The sequence below is a fragment of the Heterodontus francisci genome, chromosome 14, assembly GCF_036365525.1.
Source record: "Heterodontus francisci isolate sHetFra1 chromosome 14, sHetFra1.hap1, whole genome shotgun sequence".
Lineage (NCBI taxonomy): Eukaryota > Metazoa > Chordata > Chondrichthyes > Heterodontiformes > Heterodontidae > Heterodontus > Heterodontus francisci.
In genome coordinates, this window is record NC_090384.1 from 83,075,416 (window position 1) to 83,098,084 (window position 22,669).

General features: G+C 44.2%; 1 protein-coding gene across 6 annotated transcripts in view; it reads right to left on the reverse strand.

The window, feature by feature from the left end:
* The window catches only part of kif18a (kinesin family member 18A), a 189,357-nt gene that overhangs the window by 83,384 nt on the left and 83,304 nt on the right, over positions 1-22,669 (reverse strand). For all 6 annotated transcript variants that reach the window (XM_068046482.1, XM_068046479.1, XM_068046480.1 and 3 more), the window contains 3 exons: positions 11,205-11,381; positions 8,954-9,028; positions 8,228-8,343 (listed from right to left, as the gene is read on the reverse strand). In XM_068046482.1, the coding sequence (XP_067902583.1) occupies positions 8,228-8,343; positions 8,954-9,028; positions 11,205-11,381 (368 nt within the window). The remainder of the gene's footprint in view (positions 1-8,227; positions 8,344-8,953; positions 9,029-11,204; positions 11,382-22,669) is intronic.

Below are 22,669 nucleotides of genomic sequence, written 5' to 3' on the forward strand. Positions count from 1 at the left end.
TGATGCCATGAGACTTCATGGGGTCCAGAGTCGATGTTGAGGACTCCCAGGGCAACTCCCTCCCTACTGTCTACCACTGTACCACCACCTCTGCTGGGTCTGTCCTGCCGGTGGGATAGGACATACCCGGGGATTGTGATGGCAGTGTCTGGGACATTGTCTGTAAGGTATGATTCCGTGAGTATGACTATATCAGGCTGTTGCTTGACTAGTCTGTGGGACAGCTCTCCCAACTTTGGCACAAGCCCCCAGATGTTAGTAAGGAGGACGTTGCAGGGTCGACAGGGCTGGGTTTGCCGTTGTCGTTTCCGGTGCCTAGGTCGATGCCAGGTGGTCCGTCCGGTTTCATTCCTTTTTATAGACTTTGTAGCGGTTAGATGCAACTGAGTCACTTGCTAGGCCATTTCAGAGGGCATGTAAGAGTTAACCACGTTGCTGTGGGTCTGGAGTCACATGTAGGCCAGACCAGGTAAGGACAGCAGATTTCCTTCCCTCAAGGCCATTAGTGAACCAGGTGGGTTTTTACAACAATCGACAATGGTTTCATGGTTATCATTAGACTAGCTTTTTAATTCCAGATTTTTATTAATTAAATTCAAATTCCACCTTCTGCTGTGGTGGGATTCGAACCCATGTCCCCAGAGAAATACCCTGGCTCTCTGGGTTACTAGTCCAGTGATAATACCACTACGCCACCGCCTACTCCCTCATTACCTCTCGTAATAAAGGATAGGATTCCATTAGCCTTCTTTATTACTTGCTGTACCTACACACTAACTTTTTGTGACTCATGCACTAGAACACCTAGATCCCTCTGCACTTCGGAATTCTGCAGTCGTTCTCCGTTTTATTAATACTCTGCTTTTTTATTCTTCCTGCCAAAGTTAACGACTTCACATTTTCCCACATTACACTCCATTTGCCAGATTTTTGCCTACTCACTCAACCTATCTACATGAGTCTGCAACCTCTTTATGTCCTTTTCACAACATATTTTCCGACCTATCTTTGTGTCATTTGCAAATTTAGCTACCATGCCATCGCTCCCCTCAGCTAAGTCATTGATATAAATTGTGAAAAGTTGAGGCCCCAGGAGAAACCCCTGCAAGACTCGTCACATCCTGCCAATCAGAAAAGGACCCATTTACGCATACTCTCTCTTTTCTGCCAGCCAGCCAATCTTCCATCTACGCTAATATGTTACCCCCTACACCATGAGCTCCTACTTGGGCGGCACAGTGGCGCAGTGGTTAGCACCGCAGCCTCACAGCTCCAGCGACCCGGGTTCAATTCTGGGTACTGCCTGTGTGGAGTTTGCAAGTTCTCCCTGTGTCTGCATGGATTTTCTCCGGGTGCTCCGGTTTCCTCCCACAAGCCAAAAGACTTGCAGGTTGGTAGGTAAATTGGCCATTATAAATTGCCCCTAGTATAGGTAGGTGGTAGGGAAATACAGGGACAGGTGGGGATGTGGTAGGAACATGGGATTAGTGTAGGATTAGTATAAATGGGTGGTTGATGGTCGGCACAGACTCGGTGGGCCGAAGGGCCTGTTTCAGTGCTGTATCTCTAAACTAAAAACCTTGCACAATAACCTTTCATGCGGCACCTTGTCGAATGCCTTCTGCAAATTCAAGTAGCTCCCCTTTATCCACAGCACATGTTACTCCTTCAAAGAACTCCAATAATCCCTAAATCCCACAACCAACAGATCAGATCTAAGCTCTGCAATCCTGCCAATCCAGTCGTGAATGGCGGTGGACAATTAAACAACTAACTGGAGGAGGTGGCTCCACAAATATCCCCACCCTCATTGATGGGGGAGCCTAGCTCATCAATGCAAAAGATAAGGCTGAAGCATTTGCAACAATCTTCAGCCAGAAGTGCCGAGTGGATGATCCATCTCGGCCTCCTCCTGAAGTCACAGATGCCAGTCTTCAGCCAACTCGATTCACTCCGCATGATATCAAAAAATCACTGAAGGCACTGTATACTACAAAGGCTATAGACAACATTCCGGCAATCGTACTGAAGACCTGTGCTCCAGAACGTGCTGCGCCCTAGCCAAGCTGTTCCAGTACAGCTACAACACTGGCATCTACCTGGCAATGCGGAAAATTGCCCCAGTATGTCCTGTACACAAAAAGCAGGACAAATCCAACCCAATCAATTACTGCCCCAGCAGTCTACTCTCGATCATCAGTAAAGTGAAGGAAGGTGTTGGCGACAGTGCTATCAAGCAGCACTTGCTTAGCAATAACTTGCTCAGTGAAGCTCAGTTTGGGTTCTGCCAGGGCCACTTGGCTCCTGACCTCATTACAGTCTTGGTTCAAACATGGGCAAATGAGCTGAACTCAAGAGCTGAGGGGAGGTTGACTGCCCTCGTCACCAAAGCAGCATTTGACAGAGTACGGCATCAAGGAGCCCTAGCATAACTGGAGTCAATGGGAATCAGGGGGAAAACTCTCCACTGGTTGGAGTAGTACCTAGTGCAAAGGAAGATGGTTGTGGTTGTTGGAGGTCAATCACTCAGCTCCAGGACATCACTGTAGGAGTTCCTCAGGGCAGTGTCCCAGGCCCAATCACCTTCAGCTGCTTTATCAATGACCTTCCCTCCATCATAAAGTCGGAAGTGGGGATGTTCACTGATGATTGCACAATGTTCAGCACCATTCGCAACATCTCGGATACTAAAGCAGTCCATGCAGAAATGCAGCAAGATCTGGACAATATCCAGGCTTGGACTGATAAATGGCGAGTAACATTCGTGCCACACAAGTGCCAGGCAATGACCATTTCAAACAAGAGAGAATCTAACCATCTTCCCAAAACATTAAATGGCATTACAATTGCTGAATCCCCCACTAACAACATCCTGGGGGTTACCATTGACCAGACACTCAACTGGAGTAGAAATGGACTGCAGCAGTTCAAGAAGGCAGCTCATCACCACCTTCCCAAGGGCAATTAGCGATGGGCAATAAATGCTCGCCTAGCTAGAGCCACCCACATCCCACGAATGAAAAGAAAATTGGTTCAACATGATTTCCTTTTCACAAAACTATGCTGACTATTCCCAATGACCTTGAGGTTTTCTAAGTGCCCAGCTATAACCCCCTTAAATGATCGATTCTAACACCTTCCCCACGACAGACGTCAAGCTAACTGGCCTATAGTTAGCTGTTTTCTGCCTCCTCCCCTTCTTGAATAGAGGGGTTATATTTGCTACTTTCCAGTCTGATGGGACATTTCCAGAATCAAGCGACTTTTGAAAAATTAACACCAGCGCATCTACTACCTCATTAGCCACCTCTTTTAAGACCCCAGGATGAAGTCCAACAGGACCTGAGGACTAGTCAGCCCGCAGCTCCATCAGTTTGCTGAGTACTGCTTCCACCACCTGATTTACAGCTATTACTGGAATGTTTTTGTGTCCTCTATAGTCAAGACAGAAGCAAAATATTTGTTCATTTCATCTGCCATTTCCTTATTATGTACTATTAACTCCCCATTCTCACTCTCTAGAGGATCAACACTCACTTTACTTACTCTTTTCCTTTTTAAATGCCTGTAGAAACTCTTGCTGTCCGTTTTCACATTTCTAGCTAGTTTCCTCTCATACTCTAATTTCTTTCTGCTGATTAACCTTTTAGTCATCCTCTGCTGCTCTTTACATTCTGACTAATCATCTGAACTGCCACTCATCTTTGTGCAATTATATGCTTTATCCTCAAGTTTGAAGCTTTCCTTATCTTCTTTAGGTAACCACGGATGGTGGGCCCCCCCCTTAGAATTTTTCTTTATAGTAGGAACATACTTATTCTGAAATATCCCCTTGAATGTCTGCCACTGCTTCTCTATTGATCTGTGTCTGAGACTAGTAACCCAATTCACTTCAACTAGCTCAGCTTTCATGCCCACAGTTGCCCTTATTTAAGTTAAAAATACTAGTCTTAGACCCACTCTTTCCCTTTCAAACTGGATGTAAAATTCAATCATATTGTGGTTGCTGCTACCTGGAGGTGCCTTTACTCTGAGGTCATTAATTAATCCTGTCACATTACACATTACCAAGTCTAATGTAACCTGCTCTCTGGTTGGTTCCAGAACGTGCTGCTCTAAGAACTATCTCGAAAGCATTCAAAGAATTCCTCATCCAGTCTACTACTGCCAATCTGATTTTTCCAGTTTATATGTAGATTAAAATAACCCATGATTATTGCCGTCCCTTTATCACAAGCACCCAATGTTTCTTCTTGTAGAATTCATCCTACATTGTGGTTACTGTTTGTGGGCCGGTAGACCACTCCCACTAGTGACTTCTTTTCCTTACTATTCCTCATCTCCACCCAAACTGATTCTACATCCTGATCTCCTGAACCAAGGTCATCTCTAATTATTGCACCAATGCCATCCTTGATTAACAGTGCTACCCCTCCACCTTTACCTAGCTTCCTATTCTTCTTGAATGTCATATACCCCTCAATATTCAGGACCCAACATTTGTCATCCTGTAGCCATATCTCCGTAATGGCCATCAGATCATATTTATTTACTTCAATGTGCGCTATCAGTTTGTCTACTGTTATGAATGCTACGTTCATTCAGATACAGAGCCTTTAGTTTTGTCTTTTTGTTATCTTTGTAATCTAGTCTTGACGGTTGGTGTGTTCTTAGGTTTTTTTCTCTGTCTCTTCCAGCCACTCTCTGACCTTCATTTCCCATATTACTATTCTGCTCTCCTGCCTTGACACTACCCCTTGATTTGCTACATCTACCCAAACTTGATCCCTCACCCCCACTTATTTAGTTTAAAGCCCTCTCTACTTTCCTAGTTACATGGTTCGCTAGAACACTGATCCCAGCACAGTTCAGGTGCAGACCATTCCAATGGTACATGACCTCAGGCCATCCTAAACACTTTACAACCAATGAGGTACTCTGAATGTAGTTACTGTAGTAATGGGGAAAATGCAGTGGCCAATTTGTATACAGCACAGTCCCAGAAACAGAAATGAGATAATCAGAGAGTCAGGGAGTTATACGGCACAGAAACAGGCCCTTCGGCCCATCATGTCTGTGCCGGCCATCAAGCACCTATCTATTCTAAACCCATTTTCCAGCAGTTGGCCCATAGCCTTGTGTGCTATGGCGTTTCAAGTGCTCATCTAAATACTTCTTAAATGCTGAGGGTTCCTGCCTCTACTACCCCTTTAGGAAGTGCGTTCCAGATTTCAATCACCCTCTGGGTGAAATTTGTTTCCCTCAAATCCCCTCTAAGCCTCCTGACTCTTACGTTAAATCTATGCTCCCTGGTTACTGACCCCCCCGCTAAGGGAAAAAGCTTCTTCCTATCTAACCTATCAATGCCCCTCATAATTTTGTATACCTCAATCATGTCCCCCCTCAGACTTCTCTGCTCTAAGGAAAACAACCCTAGCCTATCCAGTCTCTCTTCATAGCTGAAATGCTCCAGCCCAGGCAACATCCTGGTGAATCTCCTCTGCACCCTCTCCAGTGCAATCACATCCTTCCTATAGTGTGGTGCCCAGACTGTACACAGTACTCCAGCTGTGGTCTAACTAGCGTTTTATACAGCTCCATCATAACCTCCCTGCTCTTATATTTTATGCCTCGGCTAATAAAGGCAAGTATCCCATATGCCTTCCTAACCACCTTATCCACCTGTGCTGCTGCCTTCAGTGAACTATGGACAAGTACACCAAAGTCCCTCTGGCCTTCTGTACTGCCTAGGGTCCTACCATCCATCGTATATTCCCTTGCCTTGTTAGTCCTCTCAAAATGCATCACCTCACACTTCTCAGGATTAAATTCCATTTGCCATTGCTCCGCCCATCTTACCAGCCCATCTATGTCGTCCTGTAATCTAAGGCTTTCCTCCTCACTATTTACGACACCACCAATTTTCGTGCCATCTGCGAACTTACTGATCATGCCTCCTATATTCATGTCTAAATCATTAATGTACACTATAAACAGCAAGGATTCCAGCGCTGATCCCTGTGCTACACCATTGGTCACAGGTTTCCACTCGCAAAAACAACCCTCAACCATCACCCTCTGCCTCCTGCCACTAAGCCAATTTTGGATCCAATTTCCCAAATTGCCCTGAATCCCATGGGCTCTTACCTTCTTAACCAATCTCCCATGCGGGACCTTATCAAAAGCCTTACTGAAGTCCATGTAGACTACATCAACTGCTTTACCCCCATCTACACATCTCGTCACTGCCTTGAAAAATTTAATCAAGTTTGTTAGACATGATCTCCCCTGACAAAGCCATGCTGACTATCCCTGATTAATCCCTAAAATAAAAGCAAAATACTGCGGATGCTGGAACTCTGAAATAAAAACAAGAAATGCTGGAACCACTCAGCAGGTCTGGCAGCATCTGTGGAGAGAGAAGCAGAGTTAACGTTTCGGGTCAGTGACCCTTCTTCGGAACTCAACTCTTCAAGTAGAGATTAATTCTGTCCCTCAGAATTTTTTCCAATAGTTTCCTTACCACTGATGTTAGACTCACCAGCCTGTAATTATCTGGTTTATCCATGCTACCCTTCTTGAATAATGGTACCACATTTGCTGTCCTCCAGTACTCTGGTACCTCTCCTGTAGCCAGAGAGGATTTGAAAATTTGTGTCAGAGCCTCTGCTATCTCCTCCCTTGCCTCACATAACAGCCTGGGATACATCTCATCTAGGCCTGGGGATTTATCCACTTTTAAGACCACTAAATCAGCTAATACCTCCTCCCTTTCAATGCTAATTTGTTCAAGTATATCACAATCCCGCTCCCTGATCTCTACACCTGCATCGTCCTTCTCCATAGTGAACGCAGATGAAAGGTAATCATTTACAACCTCACCTTTGTCCTCCTGCGCCATACACAGATTGCCACTTTGGTCCCTTATGGGCTCTACTCTTTCCCTGGTTATCCTCTTGCCCTTAATATACTTATAAAATGCCTTGGGATTTTCCTTTATCTTGCCCACCAGTGTTTTTTCATGTCACCTCTTCGCTCTCCTAATTACTTTCTTTTTTAAGTACCCCCCTACACTTACTATACTTCTCTAACGCCTCTGCTGTTTTCAGTGCTCTGAATCTGCCATAAGCCTCCGTTTTTTTCCTTATCCAATCCTCTATATCCCTTGACATCCAGGGTTCCCTGGACTTGTTGGTCCTCCCCAGTAATTAATTTATTTTGATGATATTGCAGGAGGACTAAATATAGGTCAGGACACTGGGGAGAACTCCCTTGCACTTCTTCAAAATAGGACCATGGGATCTTTTATGTCCATCTGAAAGGAAAGACTGTTTGAAAACTGAAGCTAGAGCCTAATTGGCTTGAAAGTCATCATGGTGCTGGGGGAAAATAAAGGTTGCGTACTTACCTCTTGGATCTCTTTCCCTTCCTGCTAAGCACCTGCAAGGTTTCTGTGAAGTTCCCGACACAAGAAATACCTCCAGTTTCTGGACTGCCTTTGTGCCTGGGTATTATGGGGTTACAATCACTTTGGTATGCTGGGCAAGTGCCTATTGTAGATGCAGGCCTTGCATTCTCCCCTAGGGGGAACTCCTGAAGACCCAGGGTAGCATAAAGGGGTGGAGGCCTAGCTTGATCTTTGTTCCTAGGAAACAGGCATTCCCAAGAGGCAATCGTCCCTACAATTAACTTTTCACTAATGAAAGACTAATTTATTCATGACCTGGGAGAGGTCAAATGTACGTTGTTCTCTGATAGCAGGCACAGCACCCGATGGTGCTCAATCCTCAGTTGTCTTACTGTGTTTCATCACCTATTCTTGACACAGTTGAAATGTAATTGAACACATAGTTGATAAATTTTCACTTAAACATAAACAAGATAATTTTGAAAACACATCAAAGGGAAGTATTAACATAATAGCGAGATCAAACAAGTTTGCACAGTAGGAAGAGACATGTCCATTATTATTTTAACATTGAATTTGATATCCAAATGAACTCTGAAGGCACAGAGTTTAACTGTTACAGCTGGATAAGGACAAAGGACTGAAAGCAAAAAAGGGCATGGAGAAGAAACACATGTTACAACAACCTAAACAAGTCCATCAGCAAAAAAACAACACTCGAAAATTACTTCTGCATGAAAACGAGTGAAAAAGCATTTTTTTTGAAAAAAAATTGTATGCCTTTGGTTTTGAAACAAATGTATTAGTTTGTAGGTTTACCTTTTTATTTCACTTTCCTTTGGATGTGAACCAATCATAACATTCGGTCCATGGTTATTACGAATCAACAATTTTTCACTCTCATAAGCCTTCAATTTCTCTTTCAGCTCCATAATCTGTGAAACAGATAAGGCATAGAGATCTGAGTCAGCTCTTGAATTAAACTATCACTTTTAACATATGTTGTCCACACTTTTGTTGCCTTAGGGCATAACTTTTCTCAAGCCCTCCTTGCTGGCCTCCAGCCTCCACAACTCCAGCCTGTCTAAAACTCCACTGTCCACATCTTGTTCTACACGGAGTTCTGTTTTCTTAATACCCGATCATTGCTAAACCCCTACTGGTTCTCTTTCCTTCAAAGCACAAAGTAAATCCTTTGCTCTTGTTTCTTACCCAACAGTAGCTCTTGTTTCTTACCCATCCATGATATGGCCTTCAAGCATCTCAGCCCTAACCTCGCTACCTTTAGAAACCTTCCAAACACCTAATTCTGAACATGCTTTTGGCCAACACTCTTAACTCTTACACTCAATGTAATAAACATTTAATGGGATTTCACATAAAAGAGAATGAACACGGAGCAGAAAAGTTAACAGAAGTGACTGAAAGGATGGTCAAAAAGGCAAGTTTTGAGGTATAACAAAAATATATATATTATTTTGGACGGTCTGTTTTTGCTTTCATGATGGACAAATGTCTCTGTGGCTTTTTATAGCAACTACTTACCTCTTTCCTTTGCTCCTCACAAATCTTTGCATATTTACCCACATGGTTATTCAGATTCAAAACATTGCTCTTTATCTGCAGAAATGAAAAGCAAATAGGGTAATTATAATAAAACATAAATTAGAACCAAGTTATGCCAAGTAAAATATCAACATAAAACTGTATCAAGGTTAATTTCATATTTTATTAATCACTATTGCTGGTAGTGAGGTCTGCAGAGGCGAGGTGAGAGAATTGTCCTGAAATCGGAGAACATTCTGCTTCGTTTTACATTCTTATTCCATGCGAAGAAGTAGGTCATAACTTTATTTATGAGTAGATTGCAATAGATTTACAGCAATATGCAAAGCCCTGCATTTCATGGACAGGGCATGCTTCAGCTAAATTACATTAAAGTTTATGATCTATTAAATTTAATGAGTTTACATGTAATTAGATACATTTGTATCTAAAACTAGTAAAATGTACAGCACAAGAACTAAGAACATAAGAAATAGGAGCAGGAGGAGACCATTCAGCCCCTCAAGCCTGCTCCGCCATTCAATATGATCATGGCTGATCATCTACCTCAACTCCACTTTCCTACTTGCGCCCCGTATCCCTTGATTCCCTGAGAGATCAAATATCTATCAATCTCAGTCTTGAACATACTGAAAGATGGAGCATCTACAACCTTCTGGGGTAGACCATTCCAAAGATTCACAACCCTATGAGTGAAGGAATTTTTCTTCATCTTGATCCTAAATGATCGAAGCCTTATCCTGTGCCTGTGCCCCTGTGTTCTAGATTCCCCGGCCAGGCGGAACAACCTCTCAGTATCAACCCTGTCAAGTCCCTCAGAATCTTTTATGTTTCAATGAGATCACCTCTCAGTCTTGTAAACTCCAGAGCCTATAGGCCTAATTTACTCAGTCTCTCATCATAGGACAACCTTCTCATCCCAGGAACAAATCCAGTGAACCTTCACTGTACCATTTCCAAGGCAAGTATATCCTTCCTTGGATAAAGAGATCAAAACTGCACACAATACTCCAGGTGTGGTCTCACCAAAGTTGTATGCAACTGTTTAATGCACACACACCTGACTTAAACACTGACAGATCAGAATAGCAACAATAAAACACAATACAAAATATCTGGCAGACTGATATTATGTTTGAACCCAGCATATATTAAAAATCTTGTCACTGCACACACCTAACTGCAAAACCTTATTTCCTGTTAAGCTTTTATTACACTTCTGTGCCAACTTTTTCTCCTATAATAAATTTCTGGGCCACATTTGTAATGCAAACTGCCATTGTAAACTTTTCACACTATGGGTTAGATTTTGTGGAGGAGGCGGGACTCCCGGTGTTGGGCTGAAAAGGCAGGGTTTGGTCTTTTCATGCCACCCCAGAGTGATCCTCCGGTGTTTTCCAGCCTAAGTGTCCCGCACTGGGATCCTGTTCCTTTAAAGATGGGAATCCCACCTCCAAGAGCTGCTGGTCAATCACAGGGCCAGCAGCTCAGCAGTATTAACAGCCCCACCGGGAGCTGGAGCCACTTCTGGCACTGCAGAGGCCTTCGGTCTAGGCCCAGCGCTGGAATCCCGGGAGGGGGAGCCATGGAGTTTAAGGTTTTGTCTGTGGGGTCCTCTGTGGGCCACAGATTGCCCACAAAGGTGCCCACCCCCACCCAAGCCTGCAGGGAGGGGGCCTCATTTCGTGTGTGGCGGAGGCACCCCCCCCATCTCTGGGTAGATCCATTAATAGGCCACTTTAGGGCCTCTAAGCGGGAAGGCCGTCGTTGGCCTATCTCACCCCCGGCAAAATTGCTTGGTGACTGGCCCTCCACCTCTGCCACTTGTCGTGATTCGATGGACCGCCTGCCTCCGACACTGCCTCGGGGGGCCCATAAAATCCAGCCCTATAGTTAAACCCTCCTGCCAGTGATGGCACTATAACACCTCAGTTTTGTATTTCCCAGCTTCTCAGCCTCTACAATACAGAAATTCAAATGCTCCAACCCATTTTCCTTCCCTGTTATTCCAAATTGTTCTAAATTTTATTATAACAAACAGAATCAGAAGCATTAAATAAAAATAAGGACAGAATGCCCAACTTTAAAACAGGACTGAATTATTCTGCACCTTCAACCAGTGATCTCCTATCCTCTAACACTGCTTCACATGAAGAAGCTATTTGGCCTTGACTTTCCATGTGCAGTGCTAAAGAGATCAACCAGTAAATACATAAACACACAAACTTACTGAAGATTTGATGTCTTTCGCTCGATTGGCATACTTTAGGGTGTTATATGTGTCATCGTAAGACAAAGATGATGGGCTGATAGCAGCTATCATTATTGTCTGGCAATTTCCTCCGAGAGAATCCTTCAATAGCCGAGTTAATTTACTGTTCCTGTAGGGAATATGCTGTTTTTTTCTCTGCAAAAAAAAATGTAGTAAAAGTTACTTAGAAAAATTCACAGTAATATTAAACATACCCTTTTGCTGAAAAAACAGATATCTCATTCAGCGTGAAAATATTGGCATGTTAAACCTGTCAATCGTCAGTGAAGTTTCTTGAACTTTACAGTGCCTATTGAAATTAAAATTTTCCAAGTCCTTGATGTAAAAGAGCAATAAGCACTAGTTTTAGAGATACAGCACTGAAACAGGCCCTTCGGCCCACCGAGTCTGTGCCGACCATCAACCACCCATATATACCAATCCTACACTAATCCCATATTCCTACCACATCCCCACCTGTCCCTGTATTTCCCAACCACCTACCTATACTAGGGGCAATTTATAATGGCCAATTTACCTATCAACCTGCAAGTCTTTTGGCTTGTGGGAGAAAACCGGAGCACCCGGAGAAAACCCACGCAGACACAGGGAGAACTTGCAAACTCCACACAGGCAGTACCCAGAATTGAACCTGGGTCGCTGGAGCTGTGAGGCTGCGGTGCTAACCACTGCGCCACTGTGCCGCCCACTACTTTGGAGAGTTTGCGCCCATCGTTGGGGGATTAAAAGCACACTTCAATTCGAAGTATGAGTTAGAGAGGAATTTATTTGTTTTTGTCTCTGATCTCGGTATTTGTAATGGGATTAAATTACAATCCGTGTTCAACAGGTAGCAATAATTGTTACTAATTTGGTGTGCTGGACCTTCAACTTGGCAAGTTTATAGAGGTTACATTTTAGAGGGAATAGTCAGGTAGGGTAGTTGATAGCACTGTTGCCACTGAATCATAGATTGTGGGCTCAAGTCCACTCCAGGACTTGAACATGTAATGCATGCTAACACTCCTGGTGTAGCACTGATAAAGTATTTTAGAATGAGGCTCTGCCTGCCTGTTGAGGTGGATGTAAAAGATCCTAAAACATTATTTGATGAGGAGCAGATAACTCTCCCAGTGCCCTGGCTAACATTCTGCTCTCAACCAACATCAAATACAAAACACAAATACACTTAACAGTGGCTACAATGCAAAAGTAATTCATTAAATGAGAGTTGCTTAAGGATGTAAAAAGTATATGCATATCCATGTGCTTCCTGTGCCACACAATGCGGTTGATTTTTAATGTCCTCATAAATGGTCTAGAAACTGTTCAGTTGTACAGAAACTAGATTAAATTCAAAAGTAAAAGGAAAACAAATCTGACAGACCCATCAGCGATTACACCAGACAAGATTTGGGGAACCTCAGCCCAGTTGACTCTGAAAAATCTAGTGCCCAAGTTGGGAGAAATGGTCAACCAACAGCCTGATAGGTATACTCACACAATCATTTCCAACATCGCAGACTCCACCATTATTCCTGGGTATGTCCAATCCCACAGACAAGATAGATCCACCAGAGGTATGGGAGTAGCCCTGAGAATCTTCAACATTGGTTGTGGACCCCATGAAATCTCATGGCTTCAGATCAAAAAAGGTCAAGAAAAACTGATGATGATCATCTCAGCTAATGATTTAGTACTCCATGTTGAACATCACTTGGAAGAAGGGTAGCTAGGGAGAGTGTAGGTCCCCTTAAGGATCAGTGTGGCAATCTATGTGTGGAGCCACGGGAAATGGGCGAGGTCTTAAATGAATATTTCTCGTCCATATTTACTGTGGAGAAGGTCATGGAAGCTAGTGAGTTCAAGGGGAGGGTGCAGAAAAGATTCACAAAGATGTTGCCTGGTTTGGAGGGCTTGAGTTATAAAGAGAGATTGGATAGGCTGGGTCTGTTTTCCCTGGAGTGAAGGAGGCTGAGAGGGGACATGATAGAGGTATATAAAATTGAGAGGCATAGATAGGGTAGATAGCCAGAGTCTGTTTCCCATGGTAGGGTTGACTAAAACTAGAGGGCATAGATTTAAGGTGAGAGGGAGGAGGTTTAAAGGGGATCAAAGGGGTAAATTTTTCACACAAAGAATAGTGGGTATCTGGAATGAGCTGCCTGAGGTGGTGGTGGAGGCAGGAACAGTAGCAACATTTAAGAGGCATCTGGACAGGTACTTGAATGAGCAAGGCATAGAGGGATATGGAATTAATGCAGGCAGGTGGGATTAGTATAGATAGGCATTATGATCGGTATGGACGCGGTGGGCCGAAGGGCCTGTTTCTATGCTGTATGACTCTATGATTCAAAGAAACACAGAGGGAAGGAACAGCACAGAATCTGGTCCGCTGAGGAACTTGGATGTGTTTTGTAGCCAAATATGCTGACAATGCAAAGATAGGTTGGAAAGCAAGTTGTGAGGAGGACACAGAGTCTGCAAAGGGATATAGATACATTAAGCGAGTGGGCAAAAATTTAGCAGATGGAGTATAATGTGGGAAAATGTCAGGTTCTCCACTTTGGTGTGAAGAATAGAAAAGCAGAATATTTAAATGAAGACAGAGATCGCAGAATGCTGTGGTACAGATGGATCTGGGTGTTCTTGTACATGAATCACAAAAAGTTAGTATGCAGGTACAGCAAGAAATTAGGAAGGCAAATGCAATGTTGGCCTTTATTGCAAGGGGGATGGAGTATAAAAGTAGGGAAGTCTTGCTACAACTGTGCAGGGCATTAGTGAGACTGCACTGTGTACAGTTTTGGTCTCCTTACTCAGGGAGTGATATACTTGGCATTGGAAGCAGTTCAGAGGAGGTTCACTAGGCTGATTCCTGGGATGAAAGGGTTGTCTTATAAGGAAAGGCTGAGCAGGTTGGGCGTATACTCATTGGAGTTTAGAAGAGAGGTGATTTTATTGAAACATAAAAGATTCTGAGGGGGCTTGACAGGGTAGACGCGGAGAAGATGCTTCCCCTTGTGGGGAAATCCAGAACTAAGGGATAGTTTCAAAATAAGGGGTCTTCCATTTAAGATGAAGATGAGGAGAAATTTCTTCTCAGAGTCATTAATCATTGGCATTCTCTTCCCCAGTGAGCAGTGGAGACTGGGCCATTAAATATATTCAAGGCTGAGTTAGACAGATTTTTGCCCTACAAGGGAGTCAAGGGTTATTATGGGGGAAGGGGTGGTTGGGGGGGGGGGGGGGGGGGGCAGCAGGAAAGTGGAGTTTAGGGCACAATCAGATCAGCTATGATGTAACTGAATGGCAGGCTCAAGGGTCCAAATGGCCTACTCCTGCTCCTATTTGTTATGATCTTTGTCCATCACTAGGACTGGTTTGGTAGTACCACCATTGATTGAACTGTCCAAGTCTTTAACAGCACACAAACCACGCCTATACTAGGTGGTATGGAATTCCACGAGGTAATAACCTGTGGATTTCATAATCACCAGCATATCAACCACAGATACAACTGTCCATGATAGCACCTGTCGGAATGAAGACTTCACGGTCTTTATAATAAAGTTTCATTTCCACAACAAGGATAAGGACACCGTCCATTAAGTAGAGTGGCACTACCATCCTGCTAAATGTGACATACTAAGAACAAATCTCGCAGCCCAAAAATGGGCATCTGAGTCAATGTGGTCCATCAGTAGCAGCAGAATTATATACCACCACAATCATTCTGACCTGGCACATCCCTTAATCCTTGATCAACATTAAGTAGGGTGATCAACCTTAGTTCAATGTGTATGGTTGAAGGGTGTGCCAGAAGCAGCAACAGTCATGCCTTACAATGAGGTACCAACCTAGTGAAGCGACTACATTGGGCTACCTGCATGCTAAATACTAAAAGCAGCAGTCTAAAGACAGTGCTAAGTGGTTTCCCCATCCAACCAATCAGAGCAAAACTCTCTGATCCTCCCACATTCAGTCAAGAATGGTACTGGATAGCCAGGTGACAAATAGTAGATACCTCCATGAACATCCCATCCTTAACCATGGTACAGTCCAGTATACCAATATAAGAGGCAAGGGTGATGTACTTGTCAGTGTCTTCAGCCATAGACGTTGAGAGTACAGTTATATTTGGCATCATTCCAAGTGCCCCAGCATTATAAATTCCACTGTCCAGCCAATTTGAATTACTCCACATGGCATTAAGAAATGGCTGAATGCAATGGGAAGAGCAAAGACCATGGCCACTCAGTTGTGCTGCTCAAGACCCGTGACAACAGCTATCTGCTTCTCACCCAAAGTATTCCAGAGCAACTATGGCTCTGTATCTACTCATCAAGTTACATCGAATGTACAGCATAGAAACAGGCTATATGGCTGAAAAGGTCTATGCTCCACACAAGCCACCTCCTACCCTTTTCCATCCAACCCGATCAGCATATCGTTCTTTTCCTTTCTCCCTCCTGTGCTTATCTAGCTTCTCCTTAAATGCATCTATGCTATTTGCCTCAACTACTCCTAGTGGTAGTGCATTCCCCATTCATACCACTCTTTGGATAAAGAAGTTTCTCCCAAATTCCCTATTGCATTTATTTATCTGACATTTATGACCTCTAGTTATGGACTCGCCATGATTGGAAACATTTTCTCTATATCACCCCAATCAAGCCCTTTCATTATCTTGAAGGCCTCTATCAATCTATCTTCTTCTTTGGCCTCCTTGTCTCGGGAGACAATGGGTAAGTGCCTGGAGGTGGTCAGTGGTTTGTGGAGCAGCGCCTGGAGTGGCTATAAAGGCCAATTCTAGAGTGACAGACTCTTCCACAGGTGCTGCAGATAAAATTGGTTGTCAGGGCTGTTACACAGTTGGCTCTCCCCTTGCGCTTCTGTCTTTTTTCCTGCCAGCTGCTAAGTGTCTTCGACTCGCCACACTTCAGCCTCGCCTTTATGGCTGCCCGCCAGCTCTGGCGATCTGGCTCCCACGACTTGTGATTAATGTCACAGGACTTCATGTCGCGTTTGCTGATGTCTTTAAAGCGGAGACAAGGACGGCTGGTGGGTCTGATACCAATGGCGAGCTCGCTGTACAATGTGGCCTTGGGTATCCTGCTATCTTCCATGTGGCTCACATGGCCAAACCATCTCAAGCGCCACTGACTCAGTAGGGTGTATAAGCTGGGGAGGCTGGCCGTCTCGAGGACTTCTGTGTTGGAGATACGGTCCTGCCACCTGATGCCAAGGATTCTCCGGAGGCAGCAAAGATGGAATGAATTGAGACATCGCTCTTGGCTGACATACGTTGTCCAGGCCTCGCTGCCGTAGAGCAAGGTACTGAGGACACAGGCTTGATACACGCGGACCTTTGGGTTCTGTGTCAGTGCGCCATTTTCCCACACGCTCTTGGCCAGTCTGGACATAGCAGTGGAAGCCTTTCCCATGCGCTTGTTGCTTTCTGCATCGAGAGGTTACTGGTGATAGTTGAGCCTAGGTAGGTGAACTCTTGAACCACTTCCAGAGCGTGGTCGCCGATATTGATGGATGGAGCATTTCTGACGTCCTGCCCCATGATGTTCGTTTTCTTGAGGCTGATGGTTAGGCCAAATTCGTTGCAGGCAGCTGCAAACCTGTTGATGAGATTCTGCAGACACTCTTCAATGTGAGATGTTAATGCAGCATTGTCAGCAAAGAGAAGTTCCCTGATGAGGACTTTCTGTACTTTGGTCTTCGCTCTTAGACGGGCAAGGTTGAACAACCTGCCCCCTGATCTTGCGTGGAGGAAAATTCCTTCTTCTGAAGACTTGAACGCATGTGAGAGCAGGGAGAAGAAAATCCCAAAAAGTGTGGGTGCGAGAACACAGCCCTGTTTCACGCCACTCAGGATAGGGAAGGGGTCTGATGAGGCGCCGCTATGCTGAATTGTGCCTTTCATATTGTCATGGAATGAGGTGATGATACTTAGTAGCTTTGGTGGACATCCGATCTTTTCTAGTAGTCTGAAGAGAGCACGTCTGCTGACGAGGTCAAAGGCTTTGGTGAGATCAATGAAAGTAACGTAGAGGGGTTGCTTGCCATTTCAACACTCCCCCCTGCTCTCATGCTCACATCTCTGTCCTGGGATTGCTGCAGTTACCAGTGAACATCAACGCAAGCTCGAGGAACAGCATCTCATCTACCGATTAGGCACACTACAGCCTGCCGGACTGAACATTGAGTTCAATAATTTCAGAGCATGACAGCCCCCCATTTTACTTTCATTTTTAGTTATTTTTTCTTCCTTTTTTTAAACATTCTTTTTTACATTTTTTACAATCTTTTTTTGCATTTATTTCATTTCATCTTAGTTTGTTCAGTTTGCTTACCCACTGTTTTTTTTCAGGTTTGCACTTGCTGCTGTTCAATATTCAGTGTTTTTACACCTAATCTGTACTAATGCTTTGTCTTTCAACACACAATTAACATATTGTTTGCCTTTGCTCCGTGGCCTTTTGGTCAGCTATGTGGCCTGGTCCAATCTAGACCTCCTTTGTTATCTCTTGCCCCACCCCCACCTCACTTGCTTGTAACCTGTGACTTTTCTAATATTTGTCAGTTCTGAAGAAGGGTCACTGACCCGAAACGTTAACTCTGCTTCTCTTTTCACAGATGCTGCCAGACCTGCTGAGTGGTTCCAGCATTCTTGTTTTTATTTCAGATTTCCAGCATCCGCAGTATTTTGCTTTTACTACAGTAGAGGGGCATCTGTTGTTCGCAGCATTTCTCCTGTAGCTGACGTAGGGAGAACAGCATGTCAATAGTCGATCTCTCTGCTCGAAAGCCACTCTGTGCCTCAGTGTATACACGCTCAGCCAGCTTCTGGAGCCTGTTTAAAGCGACTCGAGCAAAGACGTTCCCCACTATGCTGAGCAGGGAGATTCCACGGTAGTTGTTGCAGTCACCGCGGTCACCTTTGTTTTTATAGAGGGTGATGATATTGGCATCGCGCATGTCCTGTGGTACTGCTCCCTCATCCCAGCACAGGCAAAGCAGTTCATGGAGTGCTGAGAATATAACAGTCTTAGCACTCTTGATTATTTCAGGGGTAATGCCATCCTTCCCAGGGGCATTTCCGCTGGCTAGAGAATCAATGGCATTACTGAGTTCCGATTTTGTTGGCTATAGTTCTTCCCTTTTCTAGACAAAAGTACCCAAGCCTGTTCAGTGTGAGAATATATCCTCCCAGTTCTGGTCATCATTCTTCTGAATTTTTTTCGCATTGTTCTCCAATGTCTCGACATCACTTTTATAATATGGAGCCCAGAAGTGTGCACAGTATGCCAAATGTGGCACAGTATTACAAGTGTCAATATTAAAGATTGACCAGGTATATCCAATCCATAAAAATTAGGACAAGTTTCACCTGGCTCATTACCACCATTATCAGCCTCTTCCCAATCAGTAAAATGATGTCAGGAGCCATCAAAACTCCCAAGCAACAGCTCATCATCACAAGTCTGCTTACTGATGTTCAGTTCAGGTTCTGCCAGAGCCATTTGGTTCCAGAACTCAACCATTCAGCTCTTGCATCCATATATGGATCAAGGCTGTGATGAGGACAGGCAAGAGTAGCTGGTCTTGACATCGTTGCAGCATTTGATACAGTATGGGACCAAGAAACCCTAGAAGTGAGACTAATGGGGGTCAAAAGGAAAATCCTCCAGTGACTGGAGTTATATCCAACATAAAGTGGTTAGAGAGAGAAAAGAGAAGAAAAATAAAATGGAGAGGTTTCAGGCAATCTGTGAAAAGGATCTTTTATTAAAAACTGTGCTTCAATCTCACTGTAAGGTCCTTGATTGTAGATAATTTTGCTTTTCGTTGGGCACAGAATTCTTAAACCTTGTTTACAGCCAATTCAATTCACTCCGCGTGATATCAAGAAACAACTGAAGGTACTGGATACTGCAAAAGCTATGGGCCCTGACAATATTCCAGCAATAGTACTGAAGACCTGTGCTCCAGAACTTGCCGCGCCCCTAGCCAAGCTGTTCCAGTACAGCTACAACACTGGCATCTACCCTGCAATGTGGAAAATTGCCCAGGTATGTCCTGTACACAAAAAGCAGGACAAATCCAACGCAGCCAATAACCGCCCCATCAGCCTACTCTCAATCATCAGTAAAATGATGGAAGGTGTCATCAACAGTGCCATCAAGCAGCACTTGCTTAGCAATAACCTGCTCAGTGACGCTCAGTTTGGGTTCCGCCAGGGCCACTCAGCTCCTGACCTCATTACACCCTTGTTTCAAACATGGACAAAAGAGCTGAACTCAAGAGGTCACTGCCCTTGACATCAAGGCAGCATTTGACAGAGTATGGCATCAAGGTGCCCTAGCAAAACTGAGGTCAATGGGAATCAGGGGGAAAACCCTCCGCTGGCTGGAGTCATACCTAGCGCAAAGGAAGATGGTTGTGGTTGTTGGAGGACAGTCATCTGAGCTCCAGGACATCACAGCGGAGTTCCCCAGCGTAGTGTCCTAGGCCCAACCATCTTCAGCTGCTTCATCAATGACCTTCCTTCAATCATAAGGTCAGAAGTGGGGATGTTAGCTGATGATTGCACAATGTCCAGCACCATTCGTGACTCCTCATATACTGAAGCAGTCCGTGTAGAAATGCAGCAAGACCTGGACAATATCCAGGCTTGGGCTGATAAGTGGCAAGGACCATTCGTGCCACACAAGTGCCAGGCAATGACCATCTCCAACAAGAGAGAATCTAACCATCTCCCCTTGACATTCAACGATATTACCATCGCTGAATCCCCCACTATCAACATCCTAGGGGCTACCATTGACAAGAAACGGAACTGGAGTAGCCATTTCACTACCGTGACTACAAGAGCAGGTCAGAGGCTAGGAATCCTGAGGCGAGTAACTCACCCCCAAAGCCTGTCCACCATCTACAAGTCAGGAGTGTGATGGAATACTCTCCACTTGCCTGGATGGGTGCAGCTCCAACAACACTCAAGAAGCTCGACACCATCCAGGACAAAGCAGCCCGCTTGATTGGCAACCCATCTACAAACATTCACTCCCTCCACTACCGACGCACAGTGGCAGCAGTGTGTACCATCTACAGGATGCACTGCAGCAATGCACCAAGGCTCCTTAGACAGCACCTTCCAAACCCGCGACCTCTACCAACTAGAAGGACAAGGGCAGCAAATACATGGGAACACCACCACCTGCAAGTTCCCCTCCAAGTCACACACCATCCTGACTTGAAACTATATCGCCGTTCCTTCACTGTCGCTGGGTCAAAATCCTGGAACTCCCTTCCTAACAGCACTGTGGGTATACCTACCCAAAATGGACTGCAGCGGTTCAAGAAGGCAGCTCACCACCACCTTCTCAAGGGCAATTAGGGATGGGCAATAAATGCTGGCCTGGCCAGTGACGCCTGCATCCCATGAATGAATAAAAAAAACTATAGGGGACTTTTCTCTCTTGGGGTTCATATGTCCTCAATGGTTTCCGAAGCTGGTGAGAGTGAGATGAGAGCAGACAGGAGAGGTGTTCTCAGTCCAGGAGCTAACAGCCTTCTGATTTCAAATTCCCTGTTGGAAGCTAAAATTAAAAAAAAACTCCAACAGTCAGTCATGTGACCAAACTGGCCCGACCACGTCTGTTTGTGTATTCGGCCATCTTCGTAGTCTACCTGGAATATTCCAACGTCTGGTAATCAAAAGTCCAATGTGGATTAAATTGGAGCAGGCAATATCTCCTTTGTCCTTTGAAGTACTTGTCTGTTGATATCCTAATGTCTCTCTCCAGCCAAAGTCTCCAATTGTTTTTTTAAAGCAAGTTCTTTCTTCACCATCAGCAGTTTAAAATCAATGTTCATGTGGTGAAATTAATTTTCCTTATACTTGGCAGGTGGGAGCTTGCCTGACAGGTTGTTTGGTGGTGAATCATTGTAGCCAAAGAATACCACTGCAAAAATTGCACAGGGAACCATGCTTGGCTTGACCATCTTGAGCTACTTCATCGTAAAGCCAGGACTGTGGCTATTTCATGATTCAGTGTTTAGCTCCATTTCCAAGTCTATCGATAATGAAGTACCTCATGCCAGCCTACAGCAGAATTTGGACAATATCCAGTATGATCTTACAAGTGGCAGGTAACATTTGCATTATGCAAGAGTTGGGCAATGATCATCTCCAACAGGAGCAAGAACAGCAACATCCTGGAGTCACCAATGACCAAAATCTTAAACTGGGTCAGGCATATTAACCATGTATCTATAAAAGTAGGTAAAGTACTTGGCGATGAGTGACTTACTTTCTGACCTTTCAAAGGCACAAGTCAGAATGTGGTGCTATACTCACCCTTGCCTGGTTGCCCTTGTGCATTCCCCTCTCTTTGCCTCATCATTGGTGGTTATCCTTCAGCTGCCTAGATCTTATGCCTACCTAAACGCCTTCACCTCCTTGTTCTATGAAACACAGCCAATACCCAACTCTATGACCAAGCTTTGGGTGCATCCTTGCTTATCTCTTTCTATATCTTAGTGCCAATTTTTCATCACACTTCTCTGAGGTGCCTTGGGATATTTTTATACATTAAAATTATACAAATGTAAAGTGTTGTATATATCTGGAATCTGGTTGTATGAGATCAGAGGTTGCTTTACCAAAACTGGTAGAATATTTAAATTCTTGTCTGAAAGACAAGCAGCAACTGGAACACTAGAGGCACATGAATACTGAATTGAACAGTGTAAAGAAAAATGTTTTCTTTTAAATACTGAGCATACATATCAACAACCATGCTCTCAGCGGCAAACAAATGATACCAGCCATTTGTTACACTTGCACATGGAAAGTCTATGGCTTTTGTGCTGGAACCTACTGTAATTAAAAAGCCACTACAGGAGATCTTGGACCTGGGTGAACAGGGCAAGTAATTGTGTATCTCAACCAATCAGATTGAAGACTGGCTAATGGCAGCACAAAGTCTAAACCAGGAAGTGCAAGTTAGAATATTTACTTCAATGCCAAATCATTTACAGAAAGCAAAATAAAAAAGGAAAGATAGGATTGAGAAAGAGATAAAAGGAGCAAAGATTTTTTTAAATGTATTTTAAAATCTCCAACAGTAATTAAAAACTGAAGGAATGAGACACCAAACCTGAAAAAGTCAATTTTCAGGACCAGAGAGGTTGTTTGGCAGTATTTAAGACTGATCATGCAGCTAAAAACTTACTTGCATTAGAATGGGAAAGCCCTAACTTTTGATGGCAAGTTTAGTGGGTATATGTACAGCAACTTCATGCCATTCCATGTGTTGCTCTGCTAAGTCTCTTGAAATACCAGTATGGTGCAGCTTCTGGAGAAACAGAGTAACACGGACAGCATTCCTTATTTCCGCATTTAGCTGGGCATGTGCAGTCGCTGG